At 40.4% G+C, this 25,548-nt stretch overlaps 3 protein-coding genes across 5 annotated transcripts in view; all 3 read left to right on the forward strand.

Annotated features, from left to right (window-relative positions):
• The window catches only part of gsk3aa (glycogen synthase kinase 3 alpha a), a 12,485-nt gene extending 5,747 nt beyond the window's left edge, over nucleotides 1–6,738 (forward strand). For both annotated transcript variants that reach the window (XM_020618489.1, XM_020618488.1), the window contains exons 3-11: nucleotides 1,049–1,150; nucleotides 1,287–1,370; nucleotides 2,702–2,812; nucleotides 3,272–3,402; nucleotides 3,844–4,048; nucleotides 4,249–4,344; nucleotides 5,362–5,548; nucleotides 5,680–5,757; nucleotides 6,420–6,738. In XM_020618489.1, coding sequence (XP_020474145.1) covers nucleotides 1,049–1,150; nucleotides 1,287–1,370; nucleotides 2,702–2,812; nucleotides 3,272–3,402; nucleotides 3,844–4,048; nucleotides 4,249–4,344; nucleotides 5,362–5,548; nucleotides 5,680–5,757; nucleotides 6,420–6,481 — 1,056 coding nt within the window. In that variant the 3' untranslated portion in view covers nucleotides 6,482–6,738. The remainder of the gene's footprint in view (nucleotides 1–1,048; nucleotides 1,151–1,286; nucleotides 1,371–2,701; nucleotides 2,813–3,271; nucleotides 3,403–3,843; nucleotides 4,049–4,248; nucleotides 4,345–5,361; nucleotides 5,549–5,679; nucleotides 5,758–6,419) is intronic.
• Nucleotides 6,739–6,832: 94 nt separating this feature from the next.
• Nucleotides 6,833–15,322, forward strand: LOC109970726 (galactose-specific lectin nattectin-like). 2 transcript variants are annotated; one of them, XM_020618491.1, is made up of 8 exons: nucleotides 6,833–9,473; nucleotides 12,870–12,958; nucleotides 13,188–13,238; nucleotides 13,781–13,870; nucleotides 13,901–14,037; nucleotides 14,200–14,331; nucleotides 14,500–14,596; nucleotides 14,762–15,322. In XM_020618491.1, the coding sequence occupies exons 1-8, from the start codon at nucleotides 9,451–9,453 to the stop codon at nucleotides 14,839–14,841; spliced, it is 699 nt and encodes a 232-aa protein (XP_020474147.1). In that variant the 5' UTR covers nucleotides 6,833–9,450; the 3' UTR covers nucleotides 14,842–15,322. The 2 variants fall into 2 exon arrangements, with proteins under 2 accessions (XP_020474147.1, XP_020474146.1); XM_020618490.1 differs by having other exon boundaries at nucleotides 13,781–14,037.
• A 2,560-nt stretch (nucleotides 15,323–17,882) lies between these two features.
• Nucleotides 17,883–25,183, forward strand: zgc:91910 (Zinc finger protein 706-like). The gene is made up of 4 exons (XM_020618513.1): nucleotides 17,883–17,940; nucleotides 21,984–22,134; nucleotides 23,284–23,406; nucleotides 24,848–25,183. The coding sequence occupies exons 2-3, from the start codon at nucleotides 22,000–22,002 to the stop codon at nucleotides 23,377–23,379; spliced, it is 231 nt and encodes a 76-aa protein (XP_020474169.1). The 5' UTR covers nucleotides 17,883–17,940; nucleotides 21,984–21,999; the 3' UTR covers nucleotides 23,380–23,406; nucleotides 24,848–25,183.
• Nucleotides 25,184–25,548: the final 365 nt, after the last annotated feature.

Consider the following 25,548-nt stretch of genomic DNA (forward strand, 5'->3'; position numbering starts at 1 on the left):
TGCTTTAAAAAAAAGAACTCTTTATTGTAAGATTAATTGATTATCAACATTTTTACTGATTCATTTTTTAACAAATTTTCTATTTCAGCTCCAGTAAACAGATGTTTACTGAACAGCTCCATTTGATGGAAATTTAGAACTTAACCTTACCTTAGACTACGCTGGTCTTCGTGGCTGATATTACCTTGTTGTAGACATATCAGTATCTGTGCATGTCGGCCACTAAGTAACAAGAAATGACTACTTAAGGTTATTTAGAAAGTCGCTCTGCTACATAGTTTGAGCACTGAGCACATTTCCATTTATACGGTAAAATGTCTGACTCGGTATCCATGTCGTAACTCTAAAAAACACTTCAAGGGATGCATATCAGTATTGTAAAACAAATTGGTTATTCATATTGTTAGCAGATTTTTCAAACTCCCAGATTTTTGATATAACTGATCTGTGTCCAAAGTCTAACCAGAGTAATAAATAAGTAACCCCTGCTGTCAGTCAGTCATATTTATTTAAGAAAATCCCACGTTTGTGAGCTAATCACCTTACTTGTGATTTTAAACCATCCATTTTCTTTCCCATCTTTCCCTGTGCAGGATAATGAGTGGCTGAACTGGTCATCAGTCTACTGCGGGATGAATTGATTTATGGCATATTGTCAGCATGAGGGTTTTGCATTTACTTTTTTCAGTAGGTGAGGATGTGAAAATATAGTAGCACATTATTCAGTGCTGCATTTCATCTTGGATCCTGACAGCCAACTGATGGCTCACACTGCGGTATATAACTGTCAAGACAGAATCCCTCAAACCAGTGTTGCTGACCTACTTCAAACAAACAGGTTGCACCAGTTTAGACACTGAAGTGGAAAGCTGTGACAGAGGTTCTTTGAAAATGTGAAAACCACGTTAACCCTCTTGTTGCTGCAGAAGAATCGACACTAATAAACTCAAATTGTCCATTATATTGGCAGCCAGAAAGCACAGCTGTTTCAGCCATCATTTGTTACTCCAGTCCAGTGTTTGACTGCTCTCTGGTGAAAACCTTGCAGGTGATTGGCAACGGCTCATTTGGTGTGGTGTACCAAGCTCGGCTCATTGACAGCCAAGAGATGGTGGCCATCAAAAAGGTTCTGCAGGACAAGAGGTTCAAGGTAAGGCTGTCCTGTTGAAATTCTCCACATATTCTCTTACGTGCTGTGAACCAAATGATGTAGGTAAGGTTCTCCTGTCAGTCAAAGTTGCTCAATTTGTTTACTTGGTTTCCCACCTACACTCCTGTATTTGCAGAACCGGGAACTGCAGATCATGAGGAAGCTTGACCACTGCAACATCGTCAGGCTACGCTACTTCTTCTACTCCAGTGGTGAGAAGGTACTTCAGCTTTTTTTTGTTGTTGTTGTTGTTGTTTGCTTGTTTTGTTTTTCATATTATATTTCATATATTTGAAGGAGGAATCTGTATCAGTTGACAAAGCAAAAGCACACGACAGTACTATTGTGAGAAACTGCAACAGTAGAAAAACAGACAGTTTTTTGGTTATACATATGTTAATCTTCATGCACTCTTACCTTGCAGAACCTTTATTTCAAGAGATTACAGTAAAACAGTAAATGATGTATGCACACAATGCACATAGACACGGCATAAAAAGAAATACCAAACCCTGAAAAGGGAAGCGGTTCATTTCTTGGAATGACAAATATAGAAACGCTGCTGAGTTAAATATTGCAGAAGTAAATTACTGGAAACAACATTATTGTTCAGTCTTCTGCCCTCAGCTAAACGTCAGCTGCTTAGCTTATGCAGTGAGCTAAACACAAGAGGCCCACAGAGGAAAACTCCGGAGACGATGACGAATAATTCTTTGTAGCTCTATTGTAGAACTTTTATTTATTCTTTCTTTCCTCTTTGTTGTAAAACTGAAACAGAAATAAAGGACATGTTCGTTTTAACATGTGATCCGAATACATTACACATAAATTGACATTAGAAGTCACGACACACCAAGTTAACATTGTAGTAACAGGATAAAAGACCGAAGCAAGATGGCTACAAATGCTAACAGAATGCTAGCGTAGTGTTGCCAATACCCACGGAGAAGAACGGGATGTGTTAACGTCAATGTAAAGAAACACTCAAACAACACACTGTATTAAAACGACACAAGATAATGATACATAGAGTAAACATAGCACCAGAAACTTACTGATTATGCTAACCCAAGGAGCACCAAAGCTTGCAAGAAAGCCGTGAACTGTTGTCTTACGACTTGAGTGTATCCCTAAAAACGTCCGGGCTAAAACTGGATATAAACTTAGTTCCCGTTGGAGACGCTCGCCCACTAGAGGGAATTATAAACCAAGAAATTAGCTGAAGCTTACGTATTTCCCTTAAAGGATTAAACTAAACCTTCAAACAAAATAATTTGAAGCCTGAAAGGCAGAATACTCAGTGTATGTGTTCCTTTGTTTTGTTACAAAAAGGTTTGTAAATCGGCATAGCTGGCGGTTCAGTGTTTGTATGTGCTTGTGGGATGATTCACTAAGTAGGATCAGTGCTTTTGAAATGGCACCTCCTCTTTCTGATGCAGTTTAAAATACTGGATACCTGTTACCATGGGCAGGGAATGCAATGTTCTGTTAAACCATAGACTTTTAGAGAACCTTACCTTTCTGTCTTTCTCTCTGTTAAATGCTGTTCAGAAAGATGAAGTGTACCTCAACCTGGTGCTGGACTTTGTCCCAGAGACGGTCTACAGGGTCGCCAGGCATTTTAACAAGGCCAAGAGCATCATTCCCATCATATATGTGAAGGTAATTCTCACCAGGCCACTTTACCATTCACTGTGTAATTTATTGCTTGCTTGTTGTTGATACCTGTTTATCAGCTATACCGCAGTTGTGTTATTTGGATTCGTTGTTGCTGCTGATATTTTGTCTTACTACCTTTTATTTACTCTCTACTGTGATGTTGCTTTTATTAAAATATCTAGTATATTCCTGGAGCACTGTGTGTTTAAGAGCCTAAGCTAAATTTCTCCAAGGAGATAAATAAAGTGTAATGTGTCATATTGTATGTCTGTTGTGTAAATAATGCCTTTTTTGGGTTGTTCCTAAACATCTCACATGAGGTCATCTTGATGCCACCAGTCTGAAACCCTGTGAAAGCACCATATATTCATTCTTTTATTGACATGTTGTCTTTTTATTTGTTGACTTTGTCACAGTGTGGACAGCTGATCTTGTGCTGCTCTTGTGTTGTGACATCCTCAGGTGTATATGTACCAGTTGTTTCGCAGTCTGGCTTATATCCATTCCCAGGGTGTGTGTCACAGAGACATCAAGCCCCAAAACCTGCTCGTTGACCCAGAGACTGCCGTCCTCAAGCTGTGTGACTTCGGCAGGTGAGCCGCACCAACCCAGCAGCATGTTTCTGTCCTAAACACAGAACTGGATTAAACATATTTTTTAATGTGGTTTTCTAAAGAATTCTGTACGTCTTCAAGAACTTAGTATAGATTCTCCTGTTTTATTCGATCTGCATTACATGGCTGTGTGTGTGTGTGTGTGTGTGTGTGTGTGTGTGTGTGTGTGTGTGAGATTTTAATGTGTAATTATACGAACAGCCTGGGAGTGGTGAAAGTTTGGACTCGATCCTGACCAGGTTTTAATTTGTATGATTGACCTTTTCACACTGGAAGCTGAAGCAAATCTCTGCTGTGGCAGGAGTAACTGTTTTCTCCATAATAGTTCACATCTTTCATCCCTTGACCAACCCTTCGTCCTCACTCATTCTTTGCTGCAATCTCTATTACTGTGTAATGTGACTTGTTGTATTTCCCCAGCGCCAAGCAGCTGGTCCGCGGTGAACCCAACGTGTCCTATATCTGCTCTCGGTATTATCGCGCCCCAGAGCTCATTTTTGGGGCCACAGACTACACGGCAAATATTGACATCTGGTCAGCAGGCTGCGTTCTGGCCGAGCTGCTGCTGGGACAGCCCATATTCCCCGGTGACAGCGGTGTGGACCAACTAGTAGAGATTATCAAGGTGAGTGTAATTATCATGCACCTGTGTGTCGCTGAAATGTCTGTGTTCTGTGTGAACTGGTTTCCCTTTTTTCAGATTATAACAATATTAGTTTGTGTCAACATATGAAGATGTTTTTTTGTGTGTGTTTGTGGGATTTGTATTGTATCTGTTGTGTGTCTGCAGGACAATGCTCATACTCCCTCCTCACCTATTTACAGGTGCTAGGAACGCCGACAAGGGAACAAATCCGAGAGATGAACCCAAACTACACAGAATTCAAGTTCCCTCAGATCAAAGCTCATCCATGGACCAAGGTAAACAAAACAACAACAACAACAAAAAAAAACCATCACTCCAGAAACGCACGTTGTGTGAATTTGTACTGGAATTGAGAAAGAAAATCTGGAAACATGGAAAAATTAAATAGTTAAAATTAAATCATTAAAATGATTGTTTTTATTACCAGTTATTGTTTCAGAGTTTGCACGTTTGTCTATAAAATATCGTCCCGTCTTGTTTTGTCCAACCAACTGTTCAAAACCTGAAAGAGCATGTGAATTTTTTCTTTTTATCTGAAAAATTACTTCAACAATTAGAATATTAGCAAGATTGTTTTTGTGCCATTTATCTAGTCAGTTAATTGATTAATTATTTCAGCTCTAATGTTCATTGCTATTATTTTAGTCATGAATCTTATGACGTGTCTTATTGCTGGATGACAGATTTCGTACATTTTTATGTACAGCTCCACAAAAGGAGGGAAATTTTTATATACATCCTCAGCACAGTAATTTATGTGATGGTAATTACTGCAGAAGGAAACTAGACCTGAAAGTGTACTGAACTGTGCATGACACCATTTTATTAGAACAATAAAGAGAAAACTCGTGGGCGCGTTGTTGCCCACACAGGCTTTTTAAATCTGCTGGTTGAAGTGTTGTAACGTCCTCTTTCTGAAAGTCGATTAACCTTGAAACCTACACACTACGGGAACAATGTAGAAGTGGCCCTTGAACATTTACTACAGCGTGGAGAGATTCCTGCTCCAAAAACTGCAGCTAACTGCTTTTTAAGATGCACCTCACAGAAACGGTTGTAACCTTAAGTTACTGTTGGCTTCTTTATTTTTGACATTTGACGTTCACCATGATTGATGAAATGAAACATTGGAGTGCCATGCTGAGCTCCAGTAGATAATACACACTGTCTCCCACCACCTCAGTGTCCTTTCTTTGTTGCTTTATAACAATGACCGTTTTTTTTTTTTTTTCCCCCATTGAAGCCATTTTTCATAGGTGGATATCTGCACTAAAATTCCTGTTGCTCCTCAGGTGTTCAAACCTCGTACCCCTCCGGAGGCCATTACTTTGTGCTCTCGGCTGCTGGAGTACACGCCAGCCTCACGCCTCTCGCCACTAGAGGCCTGTGCACATGACTTCTTCAACGAGCTGCGCCCGCCAAACACACGACTGCCCAGCGGCCGAGAACTGCCGATGCTCTTCAACTTCAGCACCACAGGTACATGAACACACAGAATGGAGGGGACAGCCACAGTGGTGTTCTGCAGCAGACACTGCTCTTTTGTTAAATGACGCTATCCTCTTGTTACGTGACTCATCATAAAATGAAATCTCTTTTATCCTCTGCAGAGCTGTCAATCCAGCCCCAGCTGAACTCGACTCTTATTCCTCCTCACGCTCGCTTGCATACAGCTGCTTCCGCCTACGGTGGGAAACTGGTTATAATGTCACTGTCTCTGGTTTTGGTTTTGTAGCTTGCTGAAAAAGTGTGGTTTTAAAATAATACATTTTTACATTATAAATATTATTTAAAAAATCCAAGTAACAGGAATTTAAAACGTTGAAATGCTCTTTAGATTTTATCATCATGTACTCAAACAGTTCTAGTACAGGGAATGAGTGAAAGTCTGTTTTATTCCAAATTAATTTAAATTACCTATTGTTATTTTAGGGTATAAAAGATTCAAATGTTTGGTTTTGTCAGTCTCTTGATAAATGTCTATGGTCATTTACGCTGATGTTTTTTATGTCCACCAGTGGGGTATGAATTGCGTGTAATGAGAGGCACGACCGTCTTTTGAGTTTGCAGTTATCCCTGTACATTTCTTCCACTGACTGTACAAAAGCTATAACTATTATTGGAAAGTTTTTACTGTTTATTTTTAAGGCCCATTTTAATGCAGTTTGCTGCAGGGGTTGTATTTTCTTTTCATACCAAAAATGAACAAAACATTTGCCCCAGGCCTTTGCATGCTACTGTATAATGTATAATACTACTGTATAAAGATGAAACGTTCTATTGTCATGTCCAGTGCTGTTGTGGAACATTAATTCACAGCTCGCCTCTCTCTCCTGCTCTTCTCCTTCAGATGGAACTGGTTCAGACTCATCTCAACACAGTTCAGTACCAGGATCTCTGAACAGCATCTGAAGCAGCTTCTCACCTGCCCGACGGCCTCACCCTTCTCTGACACACACACACACACTGTACAGCTTTCCTCCGTGCTGCTTGCTCTCCTCTTAGATCTGTTTTTGTACAGTAAATGCATTGAACAAACAGTAGTTCTGTAGCTGCCAGGGTTGAACAGCAGGAGGTTCTTACAGAGTTGTCTCGCTGCTGCCGGGTGGTATGTGAAGGTTCAATAGTGGGGGCTGGTCCTCTGTAATATAATTTTTTTTTTTAAATCAGCATTTTTCCTCTTTATTTCTTTATATCCGTTTATTTATTTGACTAATCGAAAGCACCGTGTGATCACTCAACACTTCTCTAGAGTTCTTTTCCACTTCAGATTATTTTTTTATTCTTGCGTGCTTTTAAATCCCTGTTAGCTCCAGTTGGACTGCACACTGCCTGGCCAACTCTAGAACTGGCTCCGAGTACTGTAGGTCATCAGGGTAAGGACATTTTATTTAACTCAGGGCGGGAGAAGAGATGCAGGGACTGATAAAATCATACATCTGGATTTGATAAATCCAGCCTGATGTTTGGGTTCAGAGTTGAACCTCCAAGCTAATTTACCTGCTTAGGTGGCAGGTAGAGTAGGAAGGCTCATCAGTGCCAGGTAGCTTTTACCATTCTTTAACTGGTGGTCTGTTGGATTTCTTCCACGAGTCATGTTCAGTGACTGTACCCAGATACCACCCAATCACTGACTGAGCTGTTGTGTCTGCTTCATCCTAATCTAGAGTCTTTCTGCTACAAGAGTAAAATGTTTCCCCAGACCTATGCACAGTCATACACGGACCCAACAATCATGGATGCCTGTATAAACATGGGTCAAATCAGCCACAGACTGAGGGTTCTTCTTAGCTTTTAATGGTGTTTTTTTGTTTTTGTTTGTTTTGTTTTTTTACATTCAGGGTGGCAGAAGTGTTGATTTGTTGGAAAGAATTACATAAAACATCCCAAGGAAAACTCTTTAACTCCTGCTTGTTTTCATCGCTACAAAATGTGTTTAGACCAGTTAATGTCAGTTAAAGTGTGAATGAGGTGCTCAGCAAAAACAGCTTGAAATATTCATCTAGAGCCTTTTTGATGTCAAGCAAACAAAGCTGCGTGTTCTCTGTCCTACCAAGTAGTTCGTTAGCTGGTGGTTAGTGGGTGTTCTGTCCTGGATCATTGCAGCAATAGAAAACTTTGAGGTTTCCTGTACTCTTCAGTTCATCCTGGATATTGAAGCTTGTCCAGTAAAACTAGAGATCAGCAGGCATTATTCATCACAGTGTAGACGCCTTGTACAGAACTTGTGGCTAGTTCAACAAAAATAACCAGATTATTTCCCCTTTAAACCATCCACACCACAAATGCCTGTCACTGACTTCACTCATGCTACTGTGTTGGAAAGCACCAGCTGATCAGAACATCAGCGAACTGTGGAGGAATCTACTTTTAAAAGCTTCAGAAGTATTAAAACATGATGGATATAGTTACTCTGCAGTTTCGTGTCTTCTTCCTGCTCCGTCTTACAGAATACAACAAACAGCTTCCTTGTTTTAGTCTTAATCTGTTTAAAATGGTGTTTCTCTGGCAGATTAGAAGCAGATACCATCTAAGCAGAAAGTCACTTTTGGTGGGATTCCCCTTTAAACACAACAGTCCTTCCTGCTCTGGTGTTAGTGTGGGTAAAAAAAAAAAAAAAAGCTTTTTGTGGAAACAAGCAAAATAAGTGTTGTCCTCGTGTTGATTAAATGCAGCGGGGATACTTAATGTAAACGTATGAGAGGTGGAGGTCTGCTGCAGATGAAGTGATGCTTTGAAACGGTGTTGCAGCTTCTTTAGCCGACTGGGTCTGTCAGTGGAAACAATAATACCCTGGAGGATAAATGGACATCACTGCTGCTGACATGTACAGATTCATGAATGAAAGGATAAACGTGAATATTAGTTGAATATCAAGCAAGGAAATTCCTTTAAGGTGAATGTGTGTGTGTGTGTGTGTGTGTGTGTGTGCGCTGGTCTACTGCCTGAGGCCCGATTTACCCCCATAAGATCGAGGACATTCAGTGGGTCCTCGCTTCTTCAGTGGGAAAGGTTGAGAAATAAGGTTTGGGGCCCAGAGAATGTATAGAAATATAAATGTGTGTGTGTGTGTGTGAGAGAGAGAGAGAGCCCATGACCCAAACTGCAGTCTGAACAGCCAGTGTTTTAGGATTAGAGCAGTCAACTACACAGACCTTTAGTAAGCAGTACAGACTACTTGAAAAGTTTGTAGTATAGTATATTTGATACTACTGTACCATGCCTCCACCTGCTGTTTCCAACTGTTTCCATGTTTGATTTGAACCTCTTTTAGGCTAAATGAAGAGCCCCTCACCTGCCCTTTTTTTTTTTTTTACTCCCTCCACACATTCACCTTAGTTTTATATGAGGAGAGTGGGGAGCATCTTTCGTTCTGGTTCTTACTAGTCCGGTGGGTTACCACCGCGCCTGTTCTGCTTTCTTTCCTGTAAAGAGTCCAACCAGCTTCTTCGATTAACTCCGCAGGGTGTGTCAGACCCTCTGTGGCTATGAAAATGACAGATCTTTCTCTTCCCTGGTCTTGAAGCCTTTATTTCCTCAGTGTCTCTTATCACACATGTAAATATCACCGGTTTTTATTTTCCTCTTTTTACTTTTTATTACAGAGTTGTTTATATCTTATTTCCCTCATTCTGCCTTTGAAGCAGTCTTTAGTTTGTGCATTTTTGTAAATAGGTTTTGTTTTTTCACAGTCCAAAATGTGAATATTGCAAAAGAAAAAAAGACAAAACATCAGCCTACTTATTGTTTGTTGATAATTTTTCTCTCTTTCTCTTTCTTGTCGTCCAGTGAAAAATTATCAGTTAGCTGTTGACGTCATTGTTACACAGCTCTCTGTGAGACTACCTGACTGCTGAATACTGTGAAGGTTCTGTTCCAAAATGCTCCATCTGTCCACTCTGGGGTAAATATGGTCACCTAAAACTTAGTGCCGTGGCAGAAATGTATGCTGTTATTAATGCAAAATGTTTATTCTTTTTTTTTTTTTTTTTACTTAATGGATAAGAGGGTTTTTTTTTAGTTTGTTAAAGTTCCTTAATAGAAGTGGCTTCTAATTGATTCAGAATTCAAACTTAGATTGAACATGCTTCTCCACACGGGGGCGCTGTCTGTCCACTGTCACATATCTCACCATCGTACCACTGTGCATTTGGAGTCTTTGTTTCTGCTTCTTGTTCTGTCACCTCCTGGGAGAAATATTTGTTTAGCTGCTAAATGCTCCACTGTGTTCACTGTTGGTTTCTGTGTCTTCGTGCCTTTTGCTGGTTTATAGATGGAAATCTTTTTTCATCCCAAAGGGAAGTTGTGATGTTATAACAGCCATGTCACAAATGACAAACGAGATGTAGGCAAGGAATAAGGTTCAAATATCTACAAACCTAAACAAACTATAAGAAAATAACTATAAAAAAATAGATATATGATGTACATCAGTGTGAGTTGGGTGGAGAGTTAGAAAGGCTGTACATTAAAGTGCATGGATATTAACAACTATGTATTAAATGTACATTAAACGTATTATCAGAGGATTCATTTGTACAGTGTTTTTCCCATTCTCATTAAATAGAGGAGACATTTGAATGCCATCTAGCCTAAGTTTTGGCCTACCTGTATGTTTGAACCCCGCCCATGCCTGATGGGACCCAGCGTGACCTGACGGGCTTGGTTCGGGTTTTCACACCCTAACTCCCTGTAGGTCCGTCACTGTGAGCCACACCATTCCCATTGTCGATACATTTTAAATGCATATTAAAATACCAGTCACAGCCACGTTAAAGCTCAAAAACACAATAAAAGCCGCAGTTGTAGAACTCACTGCCTGTAGGTCGTGCAAGTGGCATAATTACACAGACCATTATCTTCCTCCGCTGTAGGTGGCAGACACTGACATGATGCACATCTGCATAGTTCAGACAAGCTCTGCTGAAACACGAACACAGGTCAGGAGCTGCAGGTTTGTGTGTTTCCCACACAGCTGATGGCTGCATGTTGGAACAGAACTCTGTGTGTGTGTGTGTGTGTGTGTGTGTTGCGACAGAGTGCAGTATGTGATTACTGTGCATTATTGAGGGAAAAGATGTAGCTGCAGGTCCTGGCGTGACTGACCTCACAAGTGTTTAGTTGGACTAGAAATCACATAATGACATCCTGTTGGACTGAATATGGCATGTTGTGTTAACGTGGCATTCAGAGCTGGTGCTGATGATCACAAGGTGGCAGAAATAGACGTGTTGTGACTGCACACAGAGCTACCTGTGTGTGTGTGTGTGTGTGTGTGTGTGTGTGTGTGTGTGGATTTATATTGTGAGGACCAGTTTGATTTTAATACCGTGGGAGTCGGGACATTTTGGTCCTCACTTTCTCACGCCCCCTCAAAGGGCTGTTTGAGGGATTATGACCTGTTGTGTGAGGAGCTTTGTCAACAAATGACATGTATATACAAATTGTACACGGTTCATTCAGCCAAAATCACACACACGGCAACACTAATTAAGGGTCAAGATTTGTCTCGTGTTAGATCAAGAGTTTGGCTCACTCATTTAGGTGTAATGTGGAGATTCTGGTGCAGGTCTAAGGAATACGTTGTCAACACGTCCTCACAATTATGGCTGTACAAATGTGTTTGTGTGTTGCTGCAACTTACCACAGTTTCAGAAGCTGCACTTCAGTTTGTTTTTAAATTCTGAAAACTCTGTTGTGTGTTAACATGAGCTCCTCCGGTCAGTGCATTTCAAAATGATGTGTCCATAATGTCCACTCCAGTGACTTTGGTCCCGCTCAGTCCTGGTGGACTGATGTTGGGTGATGGAGGGACAGAAGGAGAGAGAGAGAGAGAGAGAGAAACACACCTGTCTGTCTCTGTTCTGTGTGTGTATGATATGGACTCATTTACTGTAATAAAGTGATGAAACCGTGTTTTCTTTGCGTGAATTGTTTCAACTGTGTCACTACTTTAACAGTCAGTTCCTGTTCAGAGGTTGAGAACTGGATTCAGGTTTAGTTTCTGACTCCTGACTAAAATCTGTCCACCTTCATTTACTTTGGCCAGATTTGACTTGGTATGTGACTGTAAATATTGATCTCTCTAGTCTTTTATAATATATTGGTTATGTCTACTTGACGGTTGTATATGTGGTGGCAATTCTGTACAGGATGTACATGCATCTGATAAATGAAAGTGTCTCCAGAGTTGCTAGAAGTCATCCATCAGGGACCTTGGATATCTTGGGTAAATTTTACATTTTGAGGATGACAAAGTGCATGTCCGACGCACTTTGTCATCCTCATTAAGCCGTTCAGTAGCCTAGAGCTGCAACCACTAGTCAGGTCACTGATGGATTTGTTGGTTGGACACAAGACATTTGAAGACATTTGACTCTGGAAAGTCGAAATGGGCATTTTTCCAATGTTTAACATCCTGTGAATAAAAAGATCAATTAGATCATAAGGAGCATAATCGACATATTAAGCTGTCTTTGATTTGCTTTTTTTGGCAAAGTGAACCCCACTGTCCCCAGTATTTAGGATTTATGTTGCATATCACATGAAAACTTCCTTTTAAATTGCAGCTTCATCAAAACAAACCGCATCAAAACTGCAACATGAACCAAAAAATGTTTTCATACATTTAGGACAGTGGAGTGTGGTTCACGGTCTGCACATCCCTGGGTCACCACCACCCGTTATCAGGACCTACAGTCCTCTGGACTACTGACATCACTCTCAAAACCTTTCTTTTGATTGATTGACAGTTTATTATTTTTCATTGGCCCTTATGTTGAAGAGGTTTGAGACACCTGCCTCAGAGCAAAACTTCACACTACAGTAAAACTACTTTTCTATTTGCTCTTAGCTTTTTCAAAGCCACAAATAAGGAGAATACTTAGGAAACCAGACAAAGGCATTGGTTGTTGTATATGTCTGTGAAGACAGCCATGATCATGAGCCTGTGTTAATTTCCCACCACATAATTGAAGAAGAATGTTTTGATGAAACCACAGTCTGAGTAAAACTCATCTTTGCCCTTGTTTAGTGATTAATGTTAAATGAGTCACTGAGTCATTAATCATTTATTTTAAATTCATGTGTTTTCTTGGTTCCATTATATAAATACTCTATTCCAGACTTTCAGAAGGTCAGCTGAGATTAAACTCTACTGAAACAGGTGAAACTGAAATGACTATATATGGTTTGTATGCTTTTCATTAGGTGTTATGGGCGTCTTCACCAGCCTGCTGCTTTTACCAGGAGCTGAAGTCATTTCACTGATTCTTACTTTCTGCGATTTTCTGATTTGTAGATTTTCTCTGCGTTGGTCCATCTTATTGAGGCAAACAATGAGGACTGTTTTATTTCTCTGTGCTGTCTTTGCTCTCAAAGTTGCAACAGGTGAGACTCATTAATACACTGAACACAAAAGTCAAAATAATGATCTGAGGCCAAACCTGAACAATTAGAGGTCAGGTTTTCAAACCTAGATACAGAACTTCATATAATCCATGAAGCACAGTGTTTTTATAGAATGGTGTTGCTTCCAACTGTCCTGAAAGACTAATACTGTAACTGTTGCTATGATGGCAGAGAGCTCAGTGTTAACTGGAAGCTTATTTTTATTCAGCTGCAGAGCCAGTGAAGGAGAAACTGGACGTCCAGCAGAACAACACTAAAGGTAAAAGAAAATAAATTGCAGGGGAGACAAAATCCTCAGACCGTTTGTCCTGTCTTTAATCATTCAGATTGAAAACATGTTTTTGGACTGTACCAAGCGCCACTGTGTGGGGATGTGCAAAGTGTTTAATATGTCCAACATCCATGGAGAATGCAATAAAATGGGGAATTATTTTGGAATATGAATGAAGTGTTGGGCGGTACAGCAGGATGGTGGTTAGCGCTGTCTCACAACATGAAGGTCCCAGGTTTGAGCCCCGGCCAACCCAGGGCCTTTCTGTGCGGAGTCTGCATGCTCTCTCTGGGTGCTCCAGCTTCCTCCCAAAGACATGCAGCTTAGGTTGACTGGTGACTCTAAATTGCCCGTAGGAGTGAGTGTGTGTCGATGTTTGTCTAAATGTCAGCCCTGTGATAGACTGGCTACCTGTCCAGGGTGGACCCCGCCACTTGCCCATTGTCAGCTGGGATTGGCTCCAGCCCCCCTTAACCCTATTCGAGATTAAGTGGTATAAATAATGGATGGATGAATGTTTTTAATTTCAGAGGGGAGACCAGTGAACCCTTGGATCCGTAGGGCAGAAACGATGGCCAAGGAAAGGCCACGGCCATCAGCGATGGCCAAGGAAAGGCCACGGCCATCAGCGATGGCCAAGGAAACGCCTTGGCCATCATTGCAGACAAGAGGCATGATGTTAGATGACAGGTATTTGAGACATGACAGTTGTCTGCCTGGCTGGTACACATATGGATCCAGGTGCTTCTGTGCTTTCCCCACACCGATGAACTGGACAGAGGCAGAGGTACTGAACAGCGTGACACTGCTCTGGGTCACACAAAGGGGTTGTTGAATTCACAGTGCGATGAACTGCATCTACTGAAACACTTGAATTCAGAAAGTCATAAAATGTTGAGGCCAAAATGTGTGTGTCTGCATGACGAGCTGTTCATCACCTGTTTTACAGACTGCTTGTTTGTATTTTGGTGCCAACCTCGCCTCAATTCACAACCCAGGGGAGAATGAATTCATCCAGTACATTATATTAGAAGAAGATATATATGACCCAGTATGGATTGGGGGCTCTGATGCTATTATGGTAATGTGCAAAGATTCCTCATTTTTCATTCTGATCACATCTATGAAATGTATTTGTTTTGCTAAATAGATCTTTACAATATAGTGTTCATTTTTATAGTTTCTTTCAAATGTTTGACATATGTAATTTTATACCATATTATACAGTTATGTGTTATGTTTTTAACAGCCTGGTAAGTGGTTTTGGAGTGACGGCTCTGTCTTTTATTACACCAACTGGATTTACTATGACCAGTGGGAACACTGCACTGCAATGATCTCTATAGGTACAGTAATGGCATGTTTGTTTGTTTGTTTGTTTTAACAACTTGCTTATTTGAAGATGAACTGAATCTTTACAGAAAACAATATACCCAGAACTAATCACATAAAGTAAGCTTATTTCTAAAATGCTAATTTGAAAAATTGCTTTCCTCTTGTCTCTTTGTTAGATGACGGTCAATGGGTTGGTAATTACTGTGAAGAGCAGAGTCCATTTGTCTGTGGAACACGACCACATGGACCAACTTAAGATACATGGAACAAATGTGTCTTTTGTCTGTGTGCGGTCTTTATAGGCAGCACATGACCACAAGTTTGTGACCTTTGTAGAGCATATAAAACACAATTATTCTGTGCTCGATATTACAAAACAAAGCTTTTCATCTAATGTCAAGCCATGTTTTTATTCTCTTTTGTTTTAACAATCAATTTTTTTTTTTTTTTTTTGCAGTTCTGTCAAAACTTCATTTTGGTTTTATGCCATGAAGCATTTTGAGTGTGAATAAAAAGAACCAACTTTAACATACTAGTTTGAATGTTACAGGAAAACAGGATCCAGTCAGAAATAACAGAACTGTAACATTAAGGCCAAATGCTTTTGTAGTAAATAAGTGACATGAACTTTTAGCATTAATTTCAAAATCTTGGTGTGAACTAAACATTTTTTAGATGATGCCTACATGATGTACACTCACTGGCCACTTTATTAGGTACAACTGTATGCGCTTCAATGCAACACTTCCACTTTAAATTCTGTGTTTAAATAAATGTGTAAATTCACTTATGTTTATTATTAAAGTGATAAAGGTTGTGTTGTAGTGGACTACATTATATTCAGAGCTGTCTCTATATTTTTGTCCTCCCAGGCCAGGTATGTAAGAGGGTCCTAATATTAGGAACACCTCTGAGTATAATGCATTTCATTACAACCAGTGTGTTTATTCTAAAAGTGTCACCTGCCATAAACTCTAATACTGAGTGCATCTGTCTGCTTGAAAGGATGAAGTATCCTTATAATATAATGCCGTTTGTGTGGTCAGAGATGTCAAGCATAATTGATAATTATGATCAATAAAAAATGAACAATGGAAATAAGGCAATTTTTGATTAATTATTTTATGCATTTCCTTGTTGTTTCTGCATATAAACACCCAGTATTCCACATACAGCAGACACTCAGACAAGAGGTTTGACTTAAGACTTTGAACCTGTTGAGGCTTTAAACTTAAAACAATCTGTACAACAAAAACAAAATACAATGTGCAGTGCCACACTGTACATCATTACAAGTCTGGTGGATTATCCTAAATAACTAACAGTAAAGTAAGGAAGGCAGGGTGCATCGCTTTAAACATCTCCAATGGTTTCATTACACTGGTTCAAATTGGAACCCTTAAAAAAAGATAAACAAGCAAAAGTCCCATATTGGCTTTTTCTCTCTCTCTTTTTTTTTAACTTTCATTAATTTTCTAAGATCTATATGGTATCTTTGTATAGGACAGACCCCCAGCTTGGGAACCATTACTCTGGCTATAAAGTAGTTACAACCAGCTCTAAATTGAGCAGCTGCAATGGTAAAAGGCTACATACACACAACGATGCATCACTATTAACAATCTAAAGTTAAACTGTTCATCTAGGTAAATCCTGGATGCCTTGGACGCTACAGGTCAGCTCCAGTCCTCCTGGGATGAATGCAGACTTTCACAAAAAGAAATCAGAGGCAGGTGGGAACAAGTGCAAAGATTCAAGACATTTATTTTCCATTTGCACGAGTACAGGCAGTACAGGTACACAGGAATTTGTTCTCTCTGAGTCGGTACCAAAAAAAGTGCAATGTAAACAACCAGTGCAATAGATAAAAGCTAAGACATAATGTAAACAACTACACACTATCTACACCTTTTACAAATATGAGGTTAAAATAAAAATTGATTTCAAATGAGGTTTCCATTACAATAAAATAAAAACACTAGCAGACAATCAATAAAACTGTATAGGAGGAATAGAGGTGAGTAAAAGATTTTTCTGCCACTTTGGCCAGATCTATCGCACTGATTAAGCTGTTGATTATTTTATCTCTTTTTTTGCAGACAGTGTGAAAAATGCCCACTGTGACTTTCCAGAGTCAGAAGTGGTGTCATTAAGTGTCTTGTTGTGTCCAACCAACAGATCCAAAGGTATTCGGTTGATTCTCATGTCTGACAAAGAAAAGCATCAGCTTCTCATATTAAAGAAGGTAGAACCAGAACATGTTGATGACTGTTAATCTTCTCTCAATTAACTAACTAATGGTTTCAGCTTTAGGTTACTGTATGTCTTAGTGAGTATAACAAAGTGTGTGTGTTTGGTTTTTAACTTTTCTAAAAAGTCAGTTGTGTATTAATATGACCTACTTTGAGAAACTGAGGGAGTTCACTGCATCTGTTTTTCAGTCCAGTGCTGCTGACATGGTCAGTTTTTGGTCATGGTGCAGTAACACTGACATGACAGGTGGTTAAATGTGCAACAAAACAAGCTGATCTTGGATGGATTAGTGTTTAATTTCTGTAATAATGCAATGACCTCGTGTCAGCTGTGATTTGCTTTCACACCATTTGACCTAATAGATCACTAAGTCTGAATCGCTCAGCTTTCCATTACATAAACGATGTACTGTATCCTTGAATAAAGTGTGACTGATTAGGTTTGTGTGTCATTTTAAAGTGCAATTGGAAATGTCAGTGATCTGCTGACCTGGTGCTCAGAATTAAGTTTGCAGCTGAAAATATCTGATTATACACATATCGCTGCTCAGACCAGAGACCAGGTAAGAAAGCTGACATCATTCCTTTTAAATACATTTATTCAAGTACTTGTGCACAATTTTCAAGTACTTATACTTGAGTATTTCCATCTTAGCATGTTGAAAGATGAGTCCATGACACACATTTAGGGATGAGACAGTGTGCAAGCTCAGTGTTTCCCAACCAGTGGACAAGGCCCACCCTAAGGGTCACCAGATGTTTTTGTCATATTGTGAGATATTTGTCTTGGCCTAGAGCAGTTATTTAAAATGAAACCATAACACTAGCAAGTCATAGAAATCTTAAGCGATCAGAAGCATAAAGTGGCTGGGCACCACAGTGCCTTTTAAAGTCAGGTAACTAGTAAGCCTAACTATCTGCCAGAGAAATGTAGTGGAGTGAAAAGCAGCTGTAATATTTCCCAGTCCTGCGGGCGGCGCTGGTCATCTCATTTTGAGGTTTTAAAACGGAAGTTACGGTTTAAATCCTTCTTTGAATTTTCCTCTGGCCTTCAAAAAAAAAGTAAACGACAAAAGGAGCGAAGAGAGAGGCGAACGTCTAAGGTAAATTGGCTTTAAAACGTAAATATGTTCTATTATTAACAGTTGCAGATTTATTTGCTGTTAGATAACAGTGGTGTGTATCAGAAACAGTGTTGTTTGTACTCCAACAACTATATATCGTGTAGAATTTCGGAGTTGCGTGTAATCTTAGCTTCCCTTGCTAGCTAAGGTGACAATGTTAGCAAGACGGCTCCGGTTGGTGAAACTCGGTTTGGTTTATGATTTTACTAAACTGGTTGTTTTTAATCTGAATCTGCTGAGAAATAACTTGAGATTTGTGATGTCGATTAGTATGATCAACAATTTATAGAAGATATTCTGCATGTAAAAAAATACTCTTGAAATATCGACTAGTTTACAAATTTCTATTTTTTCGAATCTAATAAAAGTATAAAATGTGTTGTATGAGATTTTGGCTGAAGGTGGATGGAAAAATTATAGCACTTTTGATAGAATGCTGATATGAAAATTGATAAGTGTTAGATATTTTTAGTCAGATAGAAATTGGATAGATACTTTATGTATTAGAAATGTTTAGTGGAGATAGGATGTCTAGTTAGACTGTTAAATGCTTAGGCATGCTTATGAGTTTCTACAGGGTACATCTGGTCAAGGATAACTAGAGAGAAGAGTTGATGACTGTCAGCAGACAGGGTGTTTAATATTATTATTATGATGTGTATAACTGTAGCCTTAGCCATAATATGTTCTTATGTTTAATATCACGACATGTTACTAGAAGTCTGTGAGAATGTTTTTAGTTACACACCACTTAATCAACAGACACACACATTGATTTGCTTCATGTTTTGACTACTGCTATGACCAGCTGCAAAGCTGGTAACAGAGACGTCTTGGTTGACGTTTCTGTGTAGTATGGGGCTAGCCCAACTGAAGGGATATAATGTATAGGCCTGGTGGGTTCAGGGTCTTTCATCTTACATCTGCCTGCGTGCAGGTTGGAGGTGCAAGATACCTGAGCGTGTAATGTTAATTTTACCTGTGATCCTTTGAATAAATCAGCACTGTTTTGCAGTTACTTGGACTGTCTCGTCTCTCAGAGTTAGCAATGGTAACAAGAACCAAAACTCTAACATAAGTAATGGTTAAATTGTTTTTATATTGTTTAGCCTTAATCTACCCAGCCCTTATTTCCTCTTTATCCATGTCCGTGTTTAATGATTGATCGATATTGGGTATTACAGCCGTGGCCTAAAGTTTTGAGGATGACAAATATTAATGTTTTTAGATCTTTTTGTCAGATGTTACTATGGTATACTGAAGTAGAATTACAAGCATTTCTTAAGTGACAAAGGCTTTTATTGACAATTACATTAAGTTTATGCAGAGTCCATATTTGCAGTGTTGACCCTTCTTTTTCAAGACCTTTGCAGTTTGCCCTGCCAGGCTGTCAATCAACTTCTGGGCCACATCCTGACTGATGGCAGCTCATTCTTGCATAATCAATGCTTGGAGTTTGTCAGAATTTGTGGGTTTTTGTTTGTCCACCCACCTCTTGAGGATTGACCACAAGTTCTCAACTGGATTAAGGTCTGGAGAGTTTCCTGGCCATGGACCCAAAATTTCAATGTTTTGTTCCCAAAGCCACTTAGTTACCACTCTTTCAGGTGCTCAATCATGTTGGAAAAGGCATTGTTTGTCACCAAACTGCTCTTGGGTGTTTGGGAGAAGTTGTGTTTGGAGGATGTTTTTGTACCATTCTTTATTCGTGGCTGTGTTCTTGGCAAAATTGTGAGTTAACCCACTCCCTTGGCAGAGAAGCAACCCAACACATGAATGGTCTCAGGTTGCGTTACTGTTGGCATGACACACTGACTGATGGTGATGCTCACCTTTTCTTCTCCGGACAAGCTTTTTTTCTGGATGCCCCAAACAATCAGAAAGGGGATTCATCAGAGAAAATGACTTTACCCCAGTCCTCAGCAGTCCAATCCCTGTACCTTTTGCAGAATATCAGTCTGTCCCTGATGTTTTTCCTGGAAATAAGTGACTTCTCTGCTGCCCTTCTTGACACCAGTCCATCCTCCAAAAGTCTTCGCCTCACTGAGCATGCAGATGCACTCACACCTGCCTGCTGCCATTCCTGAGCAAGCTCTGCACTGCTGGTGCCCTGATTCCGCAGCTGAATCAACTTTGAGATGGTCCTGGTGCTTGCTGGACTTTCTTGGGCACCCTGAAGCCTTCTTCACCACAATTGAACCTCTTTCCTTGAACTTCTTGATGCTCCAATAAACACTTGATTTAGGTGCAATCTTTCTATCAGCGATAACCTTTGCCTGTGAATCCCTTTTTGTGCAAAGAAATGATGGATGCACATGTTTCCTTTCAGGTAACCATGGTTAACAGAGGAAGGACAATGATTTCAAGCGCCATCCCTCCCTTTAAAGCTTCCAGTCTGTTATTCTAACTCAGTCAGCATGACAGAGTGATCTCTAGCCTTGTCCTCATCAACACTCTCACCTATGTTAACAAGAGAATCACTGACAAGATGTCAGCTGGTCCTTTTGTGGCAGTATTAAAATGCTGTGGAAATTGTTTTTTTGGGGGGATTAAGTTCATTTTCATGGGAGAGAAGGACTTTGCAATTAATTGCAATTCATCTGATCACTCTTCATAACACTGGATTATATGCAAATTGCATCATAATGACTGAGGCAGCAGACTTTGTGACTTTGTCATTCTCAAAACTTTTGGCCATGACTCTAGTGTTGTACACAGCTGGTAAATTGTGGTATAAATGTTGGTTAAGTAAAGCAATTGGTAAATAAATCTTAACCCATGCTATCACTGCTGATATTTAGTTTGTAGCTTTCATTTGAAGCAGGTAGTCCTATCAAACTGTAGAAGTGGATATCTGTGAGCAGCAGTACGGCTTCATGACCAGAAAGAGCACTGCTGATGCCATTTTTGCTCTGAGAATGTTAATGGAGAAGTATAGAGATGGTCAGAAGAAGCTGCATTGTCTCTTTGTGGATTTAGAGAAAGTGTACGACAGAGTGCCGAGAAAGGAGCTATGGTACTGTATGAGGATGTCAGGAGTGACAGAGAAGTACGTCAGAGTAGTTCAGGACATGTATGAGAGGAGTACGACAGCAGTGAGATGTGCTGTAGGTCAGACAGAGGAGTTCAAGGTGGAGGTGGGGCTACATCAAGGATTAGCTTTGAGTGCCCTCTTGTTTGCTATGGTGATGGACAGGTTGACAGATGAGGTCAGACAGGAATCTTCCTGGACAATGATGTTTGCGGATGACATGGAGATGGTTTGGACATGTGCAGAGGAGGGATAGTGGTTATATTGGTAGAAGGATGTTGGAGATGGAGCTGCCAGGCAAGAGGTCAAGAGGAAGGCCAAAGAGGAGATATATGGATGTGCTAAAAGAGGACATGAAGTTAAGATGCCGAGGATAGAGTTAGGTGGAAACAGATGATTCGCTGTGGCAACCCCTAACAGGAACAGCCGAAAGTAGAGGAAGTCATATCAAATTGTACAGGTCGTTTTCAGTCTGAATTATGTTGATAATAAAACAATTGCTTCAGCCATTTTGTGAAGTAATTTCATTCTTTAACTTTTCAAAATGAGAGAATTTGATGCTTTTCTTTGTCATGTGTTGAAGCAGAAAGTCTACACTATATGGACATTATATTATGTGCTATTTCAGTATCTCATCCCTAAAACATGGGCATTAGTCTGCTCCTGTACAACAGCCTCCACTCTGCAAGATGTATATATACACTTAGGTCATATTTTGTGTGAGATTGTGGCTGTTGTATCATATTAACATCACAGGAAGCCAATCACATTTAGTTTGGGGCATTTTAAGCCTTTTACAACAGTAGAGAGGTGACAGGAAATGAGGGAGAGGCTCATGGTTCATGGCCCCATCATATTATTGACAGACTTGTCTGTTGCAGGTAAAAGTAACACATATTTAGATTCCTGCATTAGTTTTGCAAGGAAACATTAGACTGGGGCTGTGAACGTAGAAAAAATAGATAACCACTTGTCTTGTTTATTATTGCAGGTCGAAGCTGAGGGCCATGGCTCGTGGGCAGCAGAAGATTCAGTCCCAGCAGAAGAATGCCAAGAAGGCAGCAGAGAAGAAGAAATCTCAGGGCGCTGACCAGAAGACTGCAGCTAAGGCTGCTCTGGTCCACACGTGCCCCGTGTGCCGGGTGAGTACAGGATGTGAACACCAGCTCTACATCAATCAGACAGGTTTTCTACACCAGGGCTGTGGCAGTGTTTTATTGCACTGAAATTTCAGTTCTGAATGTGCTTGTCAAATCTTTTAAAGTACTTTCTTTGGTGAGAAGTGAGGCCATCTGTACCTTTGTATATCACTCTGTGCAGTAAAACAGCAGTTTGTTTTGTGCAACAAAAGATATAACTTAATTATGTAGCAGCTTCTAATCGTGTTGACCACAGGTGTGATTATCAACCACTTATCAGACGGCTAGACTGGTGGAAGCTTCAGTAATGAACTATCAAACCATGGGCATTATGTTGATCTAAAGTGTTGAAGTTTGTGACTTTCATTGACCCTGTCCTCACCCATAGTTTCTTTGGCCTGTGTTTGCTCCCTGCTGGTGACTGTGCTGCAGCTCATGTTTTACAAAGCACCTTAGTGTTTTTACCTGAAGGTGAACTGGTTGTTGCACTGCTACAGGTTACAGTATCACAGCGGTGGCAGGCTGAGCACTCGCTATCAAACATGCCACAAGTTCTTACTTCAAGATGTTGGCTGGTAGATGGATATTTAAAGACTTGCCGTTGCTCCTGTAGATTGCTTTTTCCAGGTCTGTTGACTCAGGATTGTGTAGGCTGGTTCACCTTGGTTGTGTTGCTCAGTAATGTGAGGTACACTCAGTGTTTTAGGTAAGTGAGTCTAATCCAACAGTCCTGCAGTAAATCCTCCTTCATGAAGGCGAAAATGTTCAGTGTGTATTCGAACTGTTATCGGGTGTTGTTTCACCTGTGTGAACATTATGGAGGCTGTAGTTTGTGCTGCTGTGTTATACAGAGATGTCAGATCTGCAAAATGAATTAGATCTGTTTTTGTAAAGTTGCATCCCACGTGTTGCTCAGTGTGGCTGTTGAAGATTGTGTTTTCAGAAGACACAATAGACTTGTGTATTGTGTTTTAATACTTAGTCTTAAAATAAAAAGTTACATAAGGGCGACAAAGTGTTCTCTCTGGAATCAGGTAAGGAGTCAAAAGCCAAAGGAGAGCTGCACAAGAATTCCTATATGCCTAGACTGTTTATGCATAAATGGCAAATAAAATCTTGAATCTCATACATCAATTCTCCTTTGTATTTCAGACACAGATGCCTGACCCCAAGACTTTCAAGCAGCACTTTGAGAGCAAACACCCCAAATCCCCCATGCCTCCGGAGCTGGCAGACGTTCAGGCATAAAGGACTGCTGACTGGACCTGAACCAGGGTAAGTCTGTCTCTAGTGCTCTTTAGATTCTCAAAATCTGATTTGTGCACTCAAATGGGTTTGATTCTTTGGCAGGGCACAGTATCAGTGTGGGCCTTTAGCAGGGAGTTGCCTTCGACCAAACCAAACACCCCCTTTTCTTTGCTAAGCTGCATTAACCAGTAAATGTTCTAAATGTGTCCCTGTACAGTGAGAGGATAGCTAAGTGGTTAACACCACTGGCTTTGGTATGGCAGATTGGGGTTTGATTCTCTGTCAGGGCATGGTCAGTGTCCACTGTGTGCCCCTTTTCCTTGCTAAGCTGGTCTTTAACCAGTAGTGTATGTGAGAAACGGAGACCAGTAAAAGTTTGAAATGTGTCCCTATACAGCCGGTGTATAGTGCGGTGGTTATCAGCCCTACTTGTGAAAGTAAATCCCATTTGAGGGAGTACAAACCACATTTAGAGCATTACTCTACTTGCAGACTGAGAAACAAGCGCACACATGACTGAGATTACACTTACAGATCTGACTATGTGCTTTCAATTGCCGATTTGCAAACTGAGGTTTGTGCACTCTCACATGTTTTGGCAGAGATAAACTTCATAGGACCAACATTCACACAAACCCCCAAGGTGACATTACCAACAAACAAACTACCAACTCGTGTTAGTTTGGTAGTTTAATTACCAATAAACTACCTACCTACCTACCTGCTGAAAAAAAGTAGAAGAAATCATCTGGGCATAGTTTTAGGTAGAAGACCTTTGACCTCTCATCCAAGAGGTTTTATCAGTTCTGTCCAACTGGTGGTGAGCAGGAGGTATTTATCCCCCTGTGTGGTGTTTCAGTCCTTCGATAGCCAACAATGTCCTCTAACGACCGAGTCATTAGGGTCTGGTATCGGTGAGAGTCGTTACTTGTCTTTGAACCCACACGTGTACATTGGTGAATGTACAACTCACTACACTCCTGGCTGCCCTTAATTGCATACACCACCTTGCTTGATGCAAGGCATCTATCTCCTGCTAAGGGGGATTATTTTCTATTTTATTTTCTGTGTAGTGCTAGATCACAACAGAAGTCATTTAAGGTTACCTTTCCTCTAGAACGGGTCTATCTATACCTTGGTCTTTTATTAAACTAAATAGCCTTATCTTATTTACACGACAGCATGTCATTGCAGCAGGGCAGAACTCCCCTGTGTGGCATACAGAAAGCAAAGGAGAACAAGGTATAGACCTGTTCTACAGGAAAGGTAACCTTAAATGACTTCTGGTGTGATCTGACACTATATAGAAAATAAAATTTACTTGACCTTCAAGGGGGGCAGGGTGCCCCCCCCCCTGATATAATGGTAGAGGAAACACTGCAATCAGAAGCAGCTGGTTATAAAAGGGTTTTTGGAAAATCAGTTGGTCGCTATTTGTTGTCTAACAAACTCAAACTTTTGCTTACAGATGCACGACGACCACGGACTAAACGCTGGACCACGGAGCCTGGAGGTTGTTGCTGATGAACTCTGGGGCCTGTCAGTATTCATGGACAACGGGTTGGGATGGAGGGAGGGGGGTGGGTGTACGTGCTGTGTACCTGTTTGTTGTGTAAGAGAGAACTATAATGCAGTAGTCCACCAGCAGCCATGTCTTGTATTTATTGTATACAGCTACCTGACCCCGAAAGCAGCAGGACCACTAAAGTGTTGCGGCTAATGAATTACAATGTCTAGAGAAACTACAATAGGAAGTAAAACCTAAAGTGTTTTTGAAGTTGTGGCAGGTAATTTTCTGTAGTAACAGTATTTTAAATACTACATCCCAGTGTCCAAGGGCTGCCCTACACACTTCTTCTTACCTGGATCAGGTGTGTTCAGCGTCAGTCAGAAGCTGGAGGATACCAATTCACTTCATCTTTCCTCACTCCACCTTCATCTAAGATGGTATCTTTCAGCTTCTGGCTGACTGAACACACCCGATCCAGGTAATCCACTGTGGGTAGGGCAGGGATAGTTGGAAAACAAGCAGGGGCCGGGTTTGGCCAGCCCTTCTCCCCACAGAGACTAAAATCAACAGTCACTGTCCGTCAGTCCTGGATTAGTTTATTCATCTGTGCCATAGACCCCCATTGTTCTTCAGCAATGATTGAAAACACATCAGGGAAA

This window comes from Monopterus albus, unplaced genomic scaffold (assembly GCF_001952655.1).
Source record: "Monopterus albus unplaced genomic scaffold, M_albus_1.0 scaffold206.1, whole genome shotgun sequence".
Classification (NCBI taxonomy): domain Eukaryota; kingdom Metazoa; phylum Chordata; class Actinopteri; order Synbranchiformes; family Synbranchidae; genus Monopterus; species Monopterus albus.